Genomic DNA, 17,898 nt, shown 5'->3' on the forward strand with positions numbered 1-17,898 from the left:
TATCTAAAGAAAATTAAGTGCAATTTTAACAATTTTCTGCCTGTTACTAAATGTTTACTGTCCTTGTAGATCTGATCTGTAACACACGTGTAAATCAAGAGCTGAGGCAGAATATTGTTAAAACTGCACTTATTTTTCTTTAGAAATTTCTGTTTTTTCAGGTTATTCATGTCTTTTTTGTTCAGATAGTTTGTAAATATAAATATTTTCATTATTTAATGTGTTTTTTTGCATTAAAACAAAAAGAAAAGTTTGTAGTTGTCATTATTTAAGGCTATTATGCTAGTATTTCCCTGGTCCGGCCCACTTCAGATCAAATTTGGCTTCAATGTGGCCCCTGAACAAATATGAGTTTGACAGCCCTGCTTTAGAGGTATTAAATATAAAGCCCAGACTCAGCCTCCTACCACCACCTGAATGAATTTATTTGGTGTCATGAAGTCAAATTCACTGAACATGTTTTCAAGAACACTGCTGTGTTGTTGTGTTCACAAACATTTATCTTCAAAATTACTACAGTTGTCTAAAAACAGTGTAACCCTCCATGTGTGATTTAGATGCGGTATAGGTGTCATCATTATTAAATAATAGTTACCAGGTGCAGTGCGACTCGTCCTACACCAATCTTGTTTGCAGTTTCACTTAAATAGTGACTTTTATTGTAAAGTTAATATCCTGATGATGACCTACACATACTAATATAACAGGCGAACAAAAGACCCTCTTTTCACCCCAACAGAACCTTTTACTTGACTGGAACTAAAACCAGACATTTTGGAGTTCAGCTCATGGACACATGAGCCGTCTGATCTGACTGAACTGGAAGGGGAAGAACCCTCCTGCCTATGTTCATTGGATTAGAGGTGATGTTGGGATTGGACCTGGAAAAAATTAGGTATACAGTCCACGGGTTGGAGGATAAATATGACAGAACCTGGTCACAGTTCAGACCTCATATCAAGAACCTGCCTTTTGCCTGATTCCTTGTTTTTATTTAATGTATTTTTCTTTCTTCCTCACTCTTTTACTGCCACCCTAGTTTTCTCAATGCCCACACTCTGACTGCTGGGACTTTTTTTTTTTCTTATGCCAGAGGTCCAGAATGTTGGTGAAAAGACTTGTATATTCCTTTTTTTTTTTTCTGGTGTTCTGTTTGTTCATTTGAAATGTGTGTTTATATGGATGTATTTAAGGGGATGCCACCTGGATGGGGGGGGCAAGTTCACAAATTGTGTAAGAAATGCCTTAATGATATAAATATTATGGAAAAATGATAAAGTTGTTAAAAAAAAGTGCTTAGCAGGTTGACCAAAGAAATAGTACTAATAATACTAATAATACTAATAATACTAATAATACTAATAATAATAATAATAATAATCAGGGTTGAAAAAAGACTGAATCAGATTTGAGCTGCACAATAAAATAGGAATGTTCCATTTGAATGCACATCTTTTGTACCCTGATAACTTCTTTTTTCTAATCAGGAAATGACAAACACTATAATTAAAAAACATATTTAAGACATGTTAATTGGGGTCTCACTAGCCGTGCGCACATGTGACATAGAGGTGGTTTAAATTTCGATGCCCCTTCTGTACAGAAGTGACTGAAAGATCTGATTTTTCGGAAGGAAACACCTGAGATGCAGAACTTCTTTACTTCTTTACCTTGTTACTATATTTCTTAGTCTATAGGAGTGTTCTATTTTTCAGATAATGGTAATTTACTATTATGAAGTGGGACATGATCAGAACATTCATTTATCACAGTTTTTCTCTTCTCATAGGGAGTCCTGGTGTAAAATGGATTATGACTATTTGTCTTTTTAAAAAGTAGGTTTCCAGAAAAAAATAGTGGGAAACACTGTTCTTGTTTTAATCATTTTTGCATGTACGATGGGAAAAATGACCATTCATAACTTTTACATGTGCTTTTTGGACACTTCGCTGAGTATTTTGCTCAGTAGATGAGATAGTTTACAAACCTCAATAATCCAGGTTGGCATCACTCAGATGAAGTCATGAGGTTCAATACTAATGTCTCTATGAGAATAATGAGGACTGTTCACTTATTGATCATCACTTACACTTGGTCGATCTCATACATGCAAATCAAGTGAAGAGCAATTTTAGTTTAATAGCAAATATTAAATACATTTAATTAAAATAATTTAAATAAAATAATTTAAATAACAAGCATACTTTCTTTTCTATGCCAGAGCATTTATTGTCAAAATTTGAGCATTTACAGACACATGTGCAGTGTGTATGTACAGATGGCTGACAGGTTTAAACTGAAATACCTGATCAGAGTGGATGAGAATGTTCATAAGCTGTGGAAGCAGCACCCATGATGCATTAAAGCTGCTCTGAAAGCATCAACACTTTAATACAATGCTTTATGTTTAATTTGTGTATTTTAGTAACTCATAAGATTCACTAGTCCCCGAATAAGAACTTTATTTCACAACAATTTAAGTAAATTCACAGGCAGGACTTGTGTGAGTGTCTTTTACTCTCTGTGTGCTCCTTCTGTAAATAGATGAAACTTGAAAGACCCAAAGTTACATTTAAAATCATAAGCAACTATTATGTTTATACTTTAACCTCCTGAGACACAATAAAGTAAGAGTTTCTGCCTTTTTGAATGAAAAGAAAAAAAGATTTCAACTGAAAACAGCATGATGCAACATTTTTTTTCAGATATTTATTTTTATGACCTTTTAAAGATGTGAAACACTTGTCCCTGAAAGTGGACAAAAAGCTCATAGCTGGGTCTGAGGAAGTTAAATGGGTAAAACTATGTGGCTATGCTGGGGGGGCTCCAAGTTTGAGGCAATTTGACAGTGTATAGCAGTGGTTTCCAACCTTTTGTGGCTAGTGACCCCATTTTAACATCACAAATTTCTGGCGACCCCAGACATTCAAAACGGAGACTTTTTTTTTGCTAAAATTAATTTGTTTTTGATCATGTAATAGTTTGCTGTACTATGTTGCAAATAAACATTAATTTTAGACGACATTTAGTCTATATAATGTATATTATTTTGGATGGAGGCAGTAAATCCAGGTGTAGATTACTGCACAAAGTGAGAATTTGATTTTCTTTGGTCAAGATATGTACAGTCAGTCCAGCTTGGATTTACAAGGCTGACAATTAATACTGAACAAACAAGAACTCAAGCAATGAATTATGAAAGAGCTGCAGCATCTGAAACCGACCACAATGAACATTTGAAGATAAACAGAACCACAGTGCTTCAGCTTCACAGTTTGTCATGTCTGTTATGGACTGGGATTGTCTCTCTCAATTCACCATATATTTTTAGTAGTAAGGTTTTTTTGTTTGTTTTTGGGTTGTTGTTTTTTTTCCAATTACTAGAAATTTCAGGCGACCCCATTTGCATTCCAGGTGACCCCACGTGGGCTCCCGACCCCAAGGTTGAAAAACACTGGTCTATACACAGTAATACAATATACAACTACCTTGAAACTACAAACTATTTACAATATGGAGGCAGTCCTGGCTCAGGAGGTAGAGCGGGTCATCCAGTAATCGAAGGGTTGGCGGTTCCAATCCTGCTCTCTCATAGTTGTGTCCTTGGGCAAGACACTTCACCCTCCTTGCCTCCAGCGTCACTCACACTGATGTATGAATGTGTATGACTGTTTGGTGGTGGTGGGAGGGGCCGTTTGGCAGCCATGCTTGTCAGTCTGTCTGCCCCCCCCCCCCCCCACACACACACACACACACACACACACAGGGCAGCTGTGGATACTCATGTAGTTTAACACCACCAGAGTGTGAATGTGAGAGTAAATGAATAATGGTTCCATAATGTAAAGCACTTTAGGTGCCTTGACAAGCACTCTAGAAACATAATCCAATTTTTGTAGGAGGACTATAGTATTTACAGTTGTTTTATATGTCGAGCCCCACACTCCCACACAATATGACATATAAGGAAGTAGAAGTGAACAGTAAATTATATGGAGTGTCTTGTGGTTGAGTATATTTCTGGACTCATACAAGATTGCCAGTGACTTTGCTATCTTTCCTTTTATATATCTAATATGTGGTTCCCATGTTAATTTAAGGATCACATCCATTCACGTGTTTCAATAATTATTCAGCTCTAATATCACATGTCAATTCAAGGAGAAAATTACAACATTATCTGCCTGGCAGCTCCCTCTGTAGATTTACTGGCTGATGGTAAGGACAGTTTTTTTTTCATATTTCATTCCTCTGTACTGAAAACATGGTACTCATTGTATCACATGAATATGCAGCACATGTAAAGAAATGGGTTCATGCCACGTTCTCAATTATTAACAGAAGCAGACCGGTAGATACAAGCCCCTCATCTGCTTCAGTTTCCCTGAACTCACCAGTGGCGTCAGTGGCAGTGATATCAACGTTGTGTCCCAGGATGAGGTTGAGACAGTCGAGATGTCCTCGTGTTGCAGCCAAATGAAACCTGCACAACCAGGAGAGAAAAGCAGAAAATGAAACCTGCACAACCAGGAGAGAAAAGCAGAAAATGGTGAAGATTGGAAATAGAGCCGCCAATGAAATGTAATGACAGACAGCACACAGCAAGGAGCAGCAGAGTGAAAACATGACAGAGAAGGAGGGGAGGTGAAACTTAAGGACATGGTGCTGGGGGGGGGGCTGGCTATGAAGGCCTGGTCTCCCTCACAACCAGGAGGATCAGGAGAATTATTAAGAGCGACTGAGGCCGTTTTGATTTTTAGTGTGCCTCTCTTTTTTCTCTGATCTAACAAAATCGTATTCTTTACCAGCCTGATCACACTCAAGGGTACCAGAAAGGGTGCACATATAGATAAAAAAAAAATAATAATGCTCTATCAAAAAAATCAGACAGGCCATTTTATTTGTCTGATATTTCTCTTTTAAAGTCCAAAATATTTTTGTATTATGGTGTCTACTAAAAATTTCGCAGGCTTGTACCCCTGTCAAATCAGAAATTATTGGGTGTATGGACACTACAGCCTAATAGCCTCCATATTTAATGCCTACAAAGATATACAAATGTTTCAGCACTCAGGATAATCATGCATTGTTTATTGCATAGATGTCATGTCCAAAGCATGCGTGCTGAAAAATTCCATATATTGACAGAAACAATAAAATTAGACCCACATATTGTGAATATGGTGTACGGACACTACTTGGTGTACGGACTCTACAAGATTGGAATGGAAATCTGGCTTACCACATGGTCGCATCTCTGTTAGATCTGTAACTAAGTCTTCCTGGTACAGGAGGAAATAAACATTTGTGAACAAGTTAGAACAATATATCTATAAGGCATATACGCCATATTATTGATGGAAGTATATTGGTGTACGGACACTACATGAATTTTGGTGAACAACGCACCATTGAAAACCTGCGGTTCGACGTAAACATCCGTTTGACACATTGTTACCAAATTTTCTGCAGCCAGGGAGCAGACCAAAATCTGTCTAGTTGTGCATATTTAGTCCTAATAATACTGAAATAACAGGTTACCATTCTATTATTACAATTAAAGGGCTGTAAAAGAAGGGTTTTCACAACAAAATGGTTGATTGTCTTAATACTGAAAATAAGAATTGATAATCAAACAGCTGTTCAACAAAAATGATCAATAAATGAAAAGCAATGTGATGTGTGTATTTTGTAATAAAAAAGACACAGGAGTTGAGTAGTAATTATTTATTGTGTTACAAAATATTATGTACGATAATTTTGCTCTCTTATAACAATAAAATTGTGCACATGTTTTGATGCTCATTGGGTCGCCATTTTATCAGTTTTTATCTGATTTTCTTCAAATTTGGAGGATTGTAAGATCTAGTAATAAGATGGCCACAGAAACATTTTGGGAATGGTTTTGGGGGGATCTGTTTGCAATACTGATTAATAACTGATGCAAATATACTTGTGCACCTTGACTGTGATCAGACCATACTCAAGTAGAAATACAGACTAAACTCAAGTAAATTACAAGCACTGTAATGTACTCAATGTACAGAAGCAGGACTGTCAAAGGCAGTTCTACCAGTTGCAGGGTTTGCTTTAGGTTTTCAGTTTGTGGAACATTTAAGGACATTGGGGGAGGGGGGGCAAACCACAAGAAAATATAATGTATTTCTATAAAATAGGTATAATTTTACCAGCAAATGTAGCAGATGCTCAATAAATAGCATCTAAAAAGCAGTTTTTTCTTCTTGGCTTCCACTGCACTTTATAATAACACTGGACTGGTTTCTCTGCAATTCTTGTCCATTTTTTAGATTTTTTTTTTTTTTTTTTACACTGTTTTAGTCCTGTTATGTTTGTCATATCTAATATGTATCGATGGATTCACCAAATGATCAGCTTTTTTAATTTCTTATCTTTTCATCCATTTAGCTTCAATTGAGTCTTGATGTTGGGAAGGCACACACAACAGCACAAAACAAACAAAAAACAATAACAAACACATTAAAACCAGAGTAGCAAGTCTATATTGAAAACGTAATTAATATTAAAGCTGCAGCGTTAGAAAGGTTTTTTGTGTCGCTGGGCAAATATGACACAATGACATTTCAACACATTGTAATTCAAGTGGTCTGAGAGGACATGAGACCTTTAAATCTGTTCAGTTCCTGAGTTTTTGGGCTATAGAATGCAGGAATTGTCAGACAGGTACGGATATTAAATATGAGGTTGACAGCTGTAATTATCAATGGCGGATGTGACTCTATTCCACAGTTCAACATGGAATATGAAGCGTCACGTTCAGCTGTGTCTATATTTAGTGTTCTGATTTGGTCAGAGAGAAGAGCTGCAGAAATTAAGGTGTGTATTACAAATCCTGGAGTTTCTTCCCTTTATTTTCAGCTTCTGCAGCTTTAACCCTTTCATGTCGACTGTTGTATGACAGAATTAGCTGAGATAGTGTATGTATTCTCCCAATGCGGGTTTGGGCAAATTCGATACGTACCTAGTCAGGACAACGAAAATAATTTAGTAGCAACAATAAAACATTCTCCATCTCCTGAGATGGGAAGATCTGTTTAATTACTTTTTCATCACTGTTGACCATAATGCCTGTTGTTGCAAATTTGCAACATACCCAAATTTCTACCTATTTAATTTGCTATGGTCAAATCTCCACTTAATTTAGAATCTGCTTGGACGCAAAACACAAATTATTCTTTTTTTAACCCTTTCATGCATAGTGTTCACTCCAGTGGACAGTTATTCAACAGCTGTTCTCTTGTAAATTCACAGGTTTTGTTGTTTTAGTTGCATAATCAGTGGACACTTATGAACTATCTAGTACACTGACATTCATACCATTACTGCAACTTTATGTTCTTGATAAACCTGATCTGTAATGATATGTTTGAGTGTAAATCAATTGTTAATTGTTAGACTGTAATGGACAGTTTTTTGGGTTTTTATTTTTTAAGTTTTTTTTTTGCATATTATCTTCATGAATTAGAAAGATTACTGTTTTTAATTATTTAAGGAGAAGGGGTGGGATTTTATAAGTTATGCTTCTTCTCTCTCCTTTTCGAATATGTGTTGTATGTATTTCGATTTATGTCTTATGTTTAAGTGTTTTGTTTATTTTTCTTCTGGTTTGACATTCATATTCGAAATAAGTACATCAATCAATCAAATCAATCAATCAAGTGAGTCATAACTAGTATTACAATATGTTAAAATGTGAGAAACCATCAGATTAGCAGCATTAAAAATGTTTTTATTTCATTGTTTTCATATCAGTTTCTGATATTTGGTTTTAAATACATGCTTCTGTGCTTCAAGAATAAAATCCATGGTGTAGCCCAGTGGAAATTTTTTGTAAATCCATGAAAAAAAACCAAACTCAATTGCATTATTTTTTCATGCCTAATGAGGAATAAAAACACTCAAGAAAAGATCTTGACAAAGGTTCTAATAATTCATGCATGAAAGGGTTAATATACTTGTGCATAAATTCAGGTGTTAAGTACAGGTATTTAAGTTATATTGTAAAGACTAAAAATACAAAGTGCCATGAAAAAGTTCATTTATGTACAGTGACACATACACATCCATAACTCAGAAGTGTGAAGTACAAATAAGTGCACGTTGTGGAAGTAATGCCCTTCATTATTCACGTATCAGTCGCCATGAAGTCAGCATAGTTTTTTGTTAATTGCCTCCTCAATTAAGCAGTTTTCTAGAGCATTCACTTGCCAGCATGTCTTTAATCATCACTTTTGACTGGACACATTCCAGTTCCCCTTCTCTTCCACCAGCCTGGACAGTCTGAGAGCAGTTGAGTGTAAACCAACCTCAGTCCGTCACCGATCAAGTCACATGAGCCAGCTTATACACTAACCCTGAGGTATCTGCCAAGGAGACAGCTAGGCTGTCACCTCAACACTGGCGTGGGTATTAAAAGCCGTGTTGATGGCCAGGAGATGCAGAATCTCTGGGGAGCAGTGGAGGGTCCTGACCTCTGAGGGCAAACAGCAGACAGGAAGTAGACCAGAGCTATCCGAGTAGGGGGAGGGAGATAAGTGATGCGGCCTGCCAAATGGAACTGCTGATGAGCAACCTCATTTTCCAGAAAGTAACTGGAGGAATGCTTTTACAGAAAGTCAAAAATACTTATTCCTCGAATCTTTGCAACTTAAAAGAAATGATGGGAAAGTGTGAACTAGGGATGCACCAATACCACTTTTTTCCAGACCGAGTACGAGTACTTACATTTGAGTACTTGCCGATACCGAGTACCAATATGAGTATTTAATAATCCCATTCCAGTTGTTCGTTCCTTTTGTAAATGTGCTTTATTGTTGTTGTCATTAGTCTGACTGGAACAAAGTGCTGCTACTGACATTTAATGTGTTGGAATGAGTGTTTGTCAATTAATCCACCAGGGGGCGCCGCTCTGAATTAACCATACTGGACAAATACCACAAAGAAGAGGAAAGTTTTTTGAGAAGAAGAAGAAGAAAGTCAGTAATAACAAACATGGAGACGACAGAGGTAACACTAATGTGATACTAATATTACTGCGTTTTCACTGGTAAGGTTTAAAAGCTTAGCTTCAGCAGGAAGAGAAAAGAGAAATGAGCCATAAGTTTCGTTTTCACTTCCGCTGGCAGCGGTCCGCACCGCTCCATACCCCTCTCTATCTGGGTACTCATCCGCCAGCACCTGGAAAACGGATGGAATGTACGCAGAGGACAGACAGAATGCTGCATCTGTATTTGTCTGTGTCTGTAACGTTACTTGCAGTCAGCGTTACTTTTATCACCGTCATTTATTTTGAAAAATCTCCACACTCTTCACACTCCCCGAACATTATTCCTCCTCCTCGTACCTGCTGCACTGAACTGTGAATGTCACACGGCCTTAAGTGGTATTGGTGCATTTGTATCGGATTACTTTTACGAGTATGAATACGAGTACACACACTGAGTATCAGAGCCGTTACCCAATACTCGTATCGGAATCGGTGCATCCCTAGTGTGAACTAGGCTACTCTGTGATACTTTAGTTGCTGATTTCAATCTTATATAACAAACTGAAAACAAGATATAAAGAGAAAATGATAGAAGTCAAAGCACAAGTACAACCTACTACATATATGAGAAAGAAGTACTGCATAGACATACACTGTGTTCCCAGATGGAGACCTCTATAAAACAGTTAGTGATACTTTGAGAGACTAATGGCTTTGGCTGTGAGAGAGCACATTTAGCCATGTCATTTCATCTTCACACCTGCTCCTTGGGCAGCATTCAGGTTGACAGTCTCCAGGATATGGCTGCTATTTTTAGAAGGTGGACAGGGAAGAGTGCCTCTAAAAGCAAAACAGTACCAGGGCGACTGGCACATCAGATACTTCATGTTGGAAACAGAGATGGCAATTTACCGTGCCTCTGAGACTGAGTCAACTGAATAAACCTGCAGGAATATTTTCAGTTTGTGGCATTTCAACATCATATTATAATGTTCAATCAAGATTTTATGAGTTAAGACTGGTTTTAAATTCATCAAAAACAAAATTCATGTTATTTTCAAAAGCAAAATCAAAGCTACAGAACCTTCCCTTAATCACCACTACTCAAATGGAGCATGTTTCTGATTACAGATTGGTATTTTATTAGATGACACTGTCTTTCACCACTCACATACAGCAACTTTTAAGACTGAAACTAAAGTTGGGTTTTTATTTCAGGATAAAATCTTGCCGTTCTTATGAGGCTAAGAAGAGACTTGCTGCTGCCACTTTAATGTCTGTGCTTGATTCTGGGGACATTATTTATATGAATGCTGCTATTGAAAAAGAGATTTTTAATGTCAGTGAGCTTTTTCCTGGTTACATAAAGGTTATAATAAAAAAAAAATCAGGTTATAATTATGCAATTATCCTCTATTAAATGCAGAGTTAAAATTGATTCCAGTCATCACAGTCCTTGTTTATGCCTTCCACTTCTGCATTTGGCATTTGTATGCACTAAAGTTAATGATCATAGCCTCTTCCAACTACATTTTCCAATTAACTAATGTAACTTTGCATTACATTTCATGATTTTCAAACTACTGGTATGTTTTTCAACTGGACAATAAAGTCTTAAAACAATAGGTTTAAACCAACACTGTACAATAATGTTAGAGCCGAGGCCTTTTCTGATTTCAGAAAGACAACATTGTTGAAAAGTGTCTGAAAACATGAGCACTATGCTGTAACCTTTTCACTGAGAATAACATATTCAGATATGATCCCCAACATTTTTTATAACTGGAATTTAATTACATTCCCCCCAGCAACTGCAATTCATTAGAATTCACCTATGATATGTAATTTCAGGGGCTTTTGTTGCCATTACAAGACTTCAGCGCAGCTCACCTAAGCTTGAGGAAAAGCCTAACTTTGCTGAGGCAGGATTTTCCCTACAATTATAAGTTTAGGCAAAGCACCCAAGTCATTTTGGACATCACTAAGCCAAACTAAAAGAAAATGGTATGGTGAGAATCAAAACTAAAAAAAAAAAAAAAAATCTGCAAATATAATTCTATTGGACTTATTTTACAAGATTAGTTTTTAATTTCTTTGCATGTTTATTATCTACTCTACCTTTAACAAGTCGGAGGTACGTATCGAGTGGACTGGGTTCATTTCTGGTTTCTTCTTCTTGTTTCAACCCATTGTAAAAATAACTCGTTACACCATCCAAGCCTTGCACAAACATTTGGAAAAGTGTGTACTTTAACTTGATAAGTAACTATATGTAATGCATGACTTCCATTATGTGATATTTAGTGGCATCTAGTGGTGAAGCTGCAGACTGAAAATAACTAAATACCCCCCATCTCACCCTCCCATGCAATGGCTGCTATTTTTTTTTTTAAATGCAAAGAAAAAAAACACAATAAAAAATTCCATACACTAACATTAGAAACCATTTTTCCCTCCTCCAGGATTTTAAGTTAAAGGGATATAAGCTCTAGTCAACACTGAGACATGGTAGGTGACAATAATGCACCGTAACACAGAATGATATAAAGTAGAAAAAAGAGAAGTAATCTATTCTGATGTCCTGTAGAAACATCGCAGTTTGTTCACTCTGTAGATAAAAACAGCTCATCCAAAGGCAAGAAAAAAACACTAATAAAAACACACTGATAATATTCCATTTCTACACAGAGATCCCCTAAATCTAACACACACAACTTTTACTAAAAACATTTCCTTGAGAAGAATTTATAATAATATTATTCTCTGTATTTTGCTTTTTTTCCTGTGGATATCATGTATTTTCCAATATTTAATTTAATGATCATGTAGATGCTGATAAAAGCTCAGGGTTGTTATATCAGAAACAGAGAAAACTGAAGAAAAAGTCACTTTTATCCACAGAGATATCAATAACTGAAAATAAAAACAAGAGTGTCCATCCACTGTCATTGACCCAACTCCATGGGTTTTACTGGGGAATCAATGTTGTAGAAGATGACAGTGTTTCCACGGTAACTACGGAGCCTCTGAACATCCAAATATGGTCATATCTGATGACTAAAGATGACAAACTGCATTTTACCTGAATTATTTCAGCGTATTGATAGGTTTAGTGGATCAGCAGACATTAAACATTTTAGATCATTGGATAATTTTGGTTGCCAGTGGCTGTTTGGGTCTTTGAGGGTTAATATAAAAGCACAATTATTTTTATTTATTTTTTATTTACCCAGGCAAGCAATTAAGAACAAATTCTTAAAACAATTAACAAGTAACTACTGCATTTGAGAAAAAAAAAATCCAAAGGTCATTACTGCTCTGTTTGTTGATGCTTTGTCTTTAGTTCATTCTATGATGCTGAGAAGATGAATGAATTCGGAATAGTGTGACATCATGTGGATTTCTTCTTCTTCTTCTTCTAAGCCCTCCTCATCAACAAGCTGCACACATCGAGCAGGTGTGGTGTGTTGGCTTCTCACTGCGCTGAGGCTAATTCACCAGTAGACATGTAAACTGTTTACTCAGCTGGAAGCTTCAATAGATCCGTTAGAGCCAATTTCATTATCCGACACAGTGAGGCTAATCCTGGTCACACCAAATTATATATCAGGACTAACAGTTTGTAATTAGTGTCTCTGCAGAGGGCCGTAATTACAAGGGACCATCATTTGACATTCCCTCGTTGGCTTTTGCTGAGACTGAGATGCCACAGACACGTGTCATTCTGTGTGTGGCCCACAAAACTAAAAGCAGAACTGCTGACTGTGGGCTGTGGAGAACCGTTTTGCATAGACTCTAAGGCACAGGTGTCAAACATGCGGCCCAGGGGCAAAAACTGGCCCGCCAAAGTTTCCAATCCGGCCCGCAGGATGAATTTGCCAAGCGCAAGTTAGGGCATCGAACTCAAAAATAATATCATAATAACCTATAAATAATGACGACACCAGTTTTTTCTCTTTGATTTAGTGCAAAAAAACTTTAAATTATGAAAATATTTCCATTAAGAAACTATCCTTTAACAATAAAATGTGAATAACCTGAACAAATATGAACTAACTGAAATGTCTGAAGTAAATTAAGTGCAATTTTAACAATATTTCACCTATTACTAAATGTTTTGTGCCTTCGTAGATCTGATCTGTAATGCACATGTAGCCTATAAATGATAAGTCGAGGCATAATATTGATAAAATTGTACTTACATTTCTTGACAAATTTCATTTTTCCGGTTATTCACATCCATTTTGTTTAGATAGTTTGTAAATGTAAATACTGGTATAATTGAATGTTATTTTTTGCACTAAAACAATTTGGAGTCGTCATTATTTATTGGCTATCGTTCTATTATTTTACTATTTTACTGGTCCGGCCCACTTCAGATTAAATTGGGCTGAATGTGACCCCCGGAAGAAAATGAGTTTGACACCCCTGCTCTAAGGTATGACCTCTTTCCATGTCATGTTCCATCAAGGTGATGTGCCCAGCCTCTAATTCAACATTTTTTGTTTGTTTTACCCTGCACGTGTTATGGGTATAGGGATGTAACGATTACCAGTATAATGATAAACCATGGTAAAATTCCCGACGGTTAGTATTGCTGTTTAAATTCTAATTATAATAACAGTGTTTGATTATCACACTTTGAAAGAGAGCGAGAGAAATCGAGAGAGAAAGACCCTAAAACAACTCAAACTTGATGTGGAAAATGATCAAACAGTGTCCATAAGGTTCCATCTTTAATGCACATTTGTATTTTTGATGTTCACATGTTAATATTTGAATGTTTCTGCCAAAATAAAGTACATTGTGCCTATTATTTTGGGGGGTTTTTTTAGTTTTTTTTTTTTTTTTTTTTTTTTTTTAATATAACTTGGTTCAATTATTTCAGTGCGTGTATTAGTACTTTTTGAACATTTTGAGCACAATTTCAACAATACTGTGATAATAATGATGACCGTGGTAATTTTGGTCACAATAACTGTGATATGAAATTTTCATATCATTACATCCCTATATGGGTACAACAACTTCTTATGCACATTACACAACTAGGTTTAGTTGAGACAAATTCTATCACCTTATTATGAGACCAGGCATTTATCAGGTTGTGTGTACAACTGTGTTTATTTACAGGCACCCATGTACACAATAAATGGTGCGTGCAAGGGCGCCTTGACACAATTTCACACGCTGCTGAAAATACTCGGCACCTTTGCATCTGGTTCTTCAAACCCAAATGTTGAAACCAAAGCCTTTGTCAAAATAAAGCCTCAGACCAGTGACGTCTTCATATATCTATGGGATTAAACTGAGGCGCCAGGCCTCCTGAAATGCTGGTGTTGGGTTTGCTTAAATTTAGGATCTCAGCAATCGTTTTAAACAAACAGAAGTCAATGTTCCCCACTGATTATCCCATTAGGATCTTCATTAGAACTATTAAATCTACACCCACACACGAGGTATCTGAAATATCTGTGGATTCCCATGTACCTTTGAATAAAGCCCCTTCAGACTAAACATTCAGCAGTTGCAGAGGTTTACACCGAGGCACAGATCTAATAAACCAGGGTAATGAAATCTATTTTAAAATACATTGTGTAGGATGACGTCAGCTCAATTGTACACAATGACAAGTCAGTATCCGTGAATAAAAAGTCAACTGCCTGCATCGTCAGTCTGTGTCATTATAGTGGTAAACAATTAAACTATTAGTAGTGTTTTTATTTGTATGAAGGGAAAGAATAGTAAAATGTAGAATCAATTTATGTTTGGGAAGCAAACCAGTTTGTGATGACATACTTGCAACAACATTGTAGGTAATTCATTTATCAGACAGGGGTAGTTGTTTGTTTACCTGCTTTGCTAGTTTCAGCTACTTCCTGTAGCCTTCATCAGAAGCGTCACATGATGTCGCTGTGATGTGTCTTATAGGCTGCTCAGGAGGATTGGTCAGACAGCAGGGAGGGTTTAGGCCCCCTGCTGTCTGACCTCCTTTCCAGGGCCACATCCCAGGTATGTGATGGGGTGGGTCCTGGAGAAGAGGCCAGACAGCAGGGGGTGTATCCCTGCTGTCTGACCAATCCTCCTGACCAGCCTATAAGACGTGTCACAGCAACATCATGTGACGCTTCTGATGAAGGCTACAGGAAGTATCTGAAACCACTAAAACAGGTAAACAAACAACTACCCCTGTCTGATAAATGTATTACCTACAATGGTTATATTTGGAAGACAGTTTGAACCTTTGCCATACTTGTAAAAATGGCTGTGCATAGTCATAAGCCATCTTAAATGTATGTTTTGTGTTGATTAGTTCATTATTTCATACTATGTTCCTGTTGGTTAGTACCAGCAGTCGCACTAGGATATGGCCACGCTAAATGTTTGAGTTTCTTCCTCAAGTCATCTGTCGAAAGACAGAGACATCTTTGAATCACTGTAATAACTGCCCAGAAGTGGGAAATAAAGTACAAAACCCTTTGTTCTTGTACTTAAGTAGATTTCTCAGGTATCCGTATTTCATGCAAGTAAATATTTTTTGACGACTTTCTTTCAATGCATTGGAAGGGGATATTGATTTTTTTTATTTCCCATCATTTTTTGCTTTCACCACATCAAGACTGACTCCAACCCAAATGGATGGAACACTAACAGATGTTTCTTTGGCGTATAGAGCATTTCATACCTCACAGATGTGGCACCACAACAAAACAAAACACACAATAGAGGGACTGGACTAAGGAGAAAAGGTAATGAATGAGTCAGTACTTCTATTTTACCAGAGTGAAGAGAGAATCAACGTACAAGGTATTATCATGGATGTGGGAGTGTGATAATATCTAAGATAGATAGATAGACAGACAGACAGACAGACAGACAGACAGACAGACAGACAGACAGACACACACACACACACACACACACACACACACACTGAACTTTTAGGAGTGACCCATTTCTACTCCCACTCCTTTTGTTTTGCATCTTTCCCCTGAACATTCACAGTGAGGAACTCTCCCATATTAAACACTGCTCTTCAAGATGTCAACTGATCCTTTTAATAGCCTTCAGCTGGACCTAAATGAATTCCTTCATGTTGCAAGCACCAGAGTGGATCTGATCTGAATTTGCAGGGAGTCATTTCCTGTGGGGACAACATCAACAGACCGTGGCCAACATGGTCAAGGCTTCATGAGCCACAAACATTCCTTATACTGACTCCCACCTCCCACACTGACCTCCACTAATAGGGACATTTCTGGAATTGAAAACTGATACATAATTAAATGCAAATGCAAGAAGGCTGCATAATGTCTTAAAAGTGCGATGTGAAAAAAGGTCTTGGAAAACTGTTTAGAGGGCATGAGGTCATTCTGAGGATCATTCAGGGAGACCTAGTTTTCATTTCATAAAGGGAGGTGAAAGGAAAAATAACTTCTGAATAACAGTGACCTAATCCTACGGGAATTCCCTCTATAAAGTCTTTTTCTGGGAAACAGGTGAGCAATGTGCAGGAAGGAGACAACTTGAGTGTTTGGAATTCAACATGTTCAACATTTTAGGCTTGTGCAGTCATGAAAGCGACAGAAAGAGCAAAACAATGCCTGTGTGTACGGAAACCAAAGGGAATTTCTCTCACTGTTTTAAGCACATTTTAATAGATGGACATGCAAGAACTTCTGAATGTGTGTGGCTGATTACTCACGCAGAGCGACCTTCGACATCGAGCTTGGTGGGGATGATGCCTTTCTTGCTGAGAACAGCAGCCACCTTGTCCACCTCACCTCGTTCCACTGCCTTCATTAGCCGGTCATCATACTTGTTCCAGTCTGTGTTCTGAAATATTACACATGGAGTTTTGAGTAATTTCAACACCAACAAGTAGAGCAGATTTTGTGTCAGATACATGTATAATTGATGTACTCCCAAAGTACAAAATAAAACCAGATAGAAAATAATGTACTTTCTGTTTTTGTATGACAAAAATAGATGCAAATTATGTCAAGAATGTGCTGAGCTGCAGTAACTCTCTCCATGAGTAACGCCAGTAAAGTACAAGACAAGACTGTAAGAAAACCAAGTTTCTGAAAAGCAAACTTAACAGGGTACTTTAAAGTGGGGCTCAGAGCTGAACAAAGAACAAAAAAAAAATAAAGTAATGACTTCATCTATACAGCAAAGTGAGTCCTGTTTTATCCACAGTTAATGTACTTTGACAAGATGTACTACACTAACAAATTAAGTTTACAGAAAACACACCAACAGCACAACAAAGTAGTGTCTGACATGAATACATACAAAATGCATGGAGGTGCATTTCAGCCAGCGGCTCATCTTGGGTGAGTGGAGCTGGTCCTTGCACCGCGCTACTGAAAAGGTCGCCACTGTTCCGGTTTACAAGAGCAATACCAGAGGGAGAAAAAAAACATGCAAAAAGTTCCCCTCAATCTCTTCAGTGCACTCACCCAGTGAGTGCAAAAGGAAAAAAAAGTAAACTGGGTTGGATTATAAGATACAAGGGTGATGGTTTGCACTGCAAGCAAAGGTCCTTTAGGAAGTATCACCCTCTGGAGTTTTTCTCAGCTGAAGAACAGGAGTTCATTTGGCAGGATTTTTTTCAGCATTCCTAGGTTGCTTACAGGCTCTGCCTGTAAGTTCATCACTGCACAGCAGTTCAGCTGATAGTTAAAGGGGAAAGGAGTGAAAAGAGGAGGAAGTAGTAGAGGTGGAGAAGCAGAAGGGCCAGCCCTGCCAGCCCTGGGACCTGCCCTGGCCGGCTACTGCAACTCCTCCTCTGGGGGAAGTCAGCTCAGCTTGGCTCTGTCTGAACTCCCTGGGAAGTCCTCCTGCTCTCTCAGTTTCAGCCTCGACCC

At 37.5% G+C, this 17,898-nt stretch overlaps 1 protein-coding gene across 1 annotated transcript in view; it reads right to left on the minus strand.

The window, feature by feature from the left end:
- Positions 1-17,898, minus strand: part of uacab (uveal autoantigen with coiled-coil domains and ankyrin repeats b) — a 94,945-nt gene that overhangs the window by 30,846 nt on the left and 46,201 nt on the right. Inside the window, exons 2-3 of the mRNA XM_030129778.1 lie at positions 16,731-16,861; positions 4,395-4,483 (exon numbers count right to left, since the gene is read on the minus strand). Of these exons, the coding sequence (XP_029985638.1) occupies positions 4,395-4,483; positions 16,731-16,861 (220 nt within the window). The remainder of the gene's footprint in view (positions 1-4,394; positions 4,484-16,730; positions 16,862-17,898) is intronic.

The sequence above is a fragment of the Sphaeramia orbicularis genome, chromosome 3, assembly GCF_902148855.1.
Source record: "Sphaeramia orbicularis chromosome 3, fSphaOr1.1, whole genome shotgun sequence".
Lineage (NCBI taxonomy): Eukaryota > Metazoa > Chordata > Actinopteri > Kurtiformes > Apogonidae > Sphaeramia > Sphaeramia orbicularis.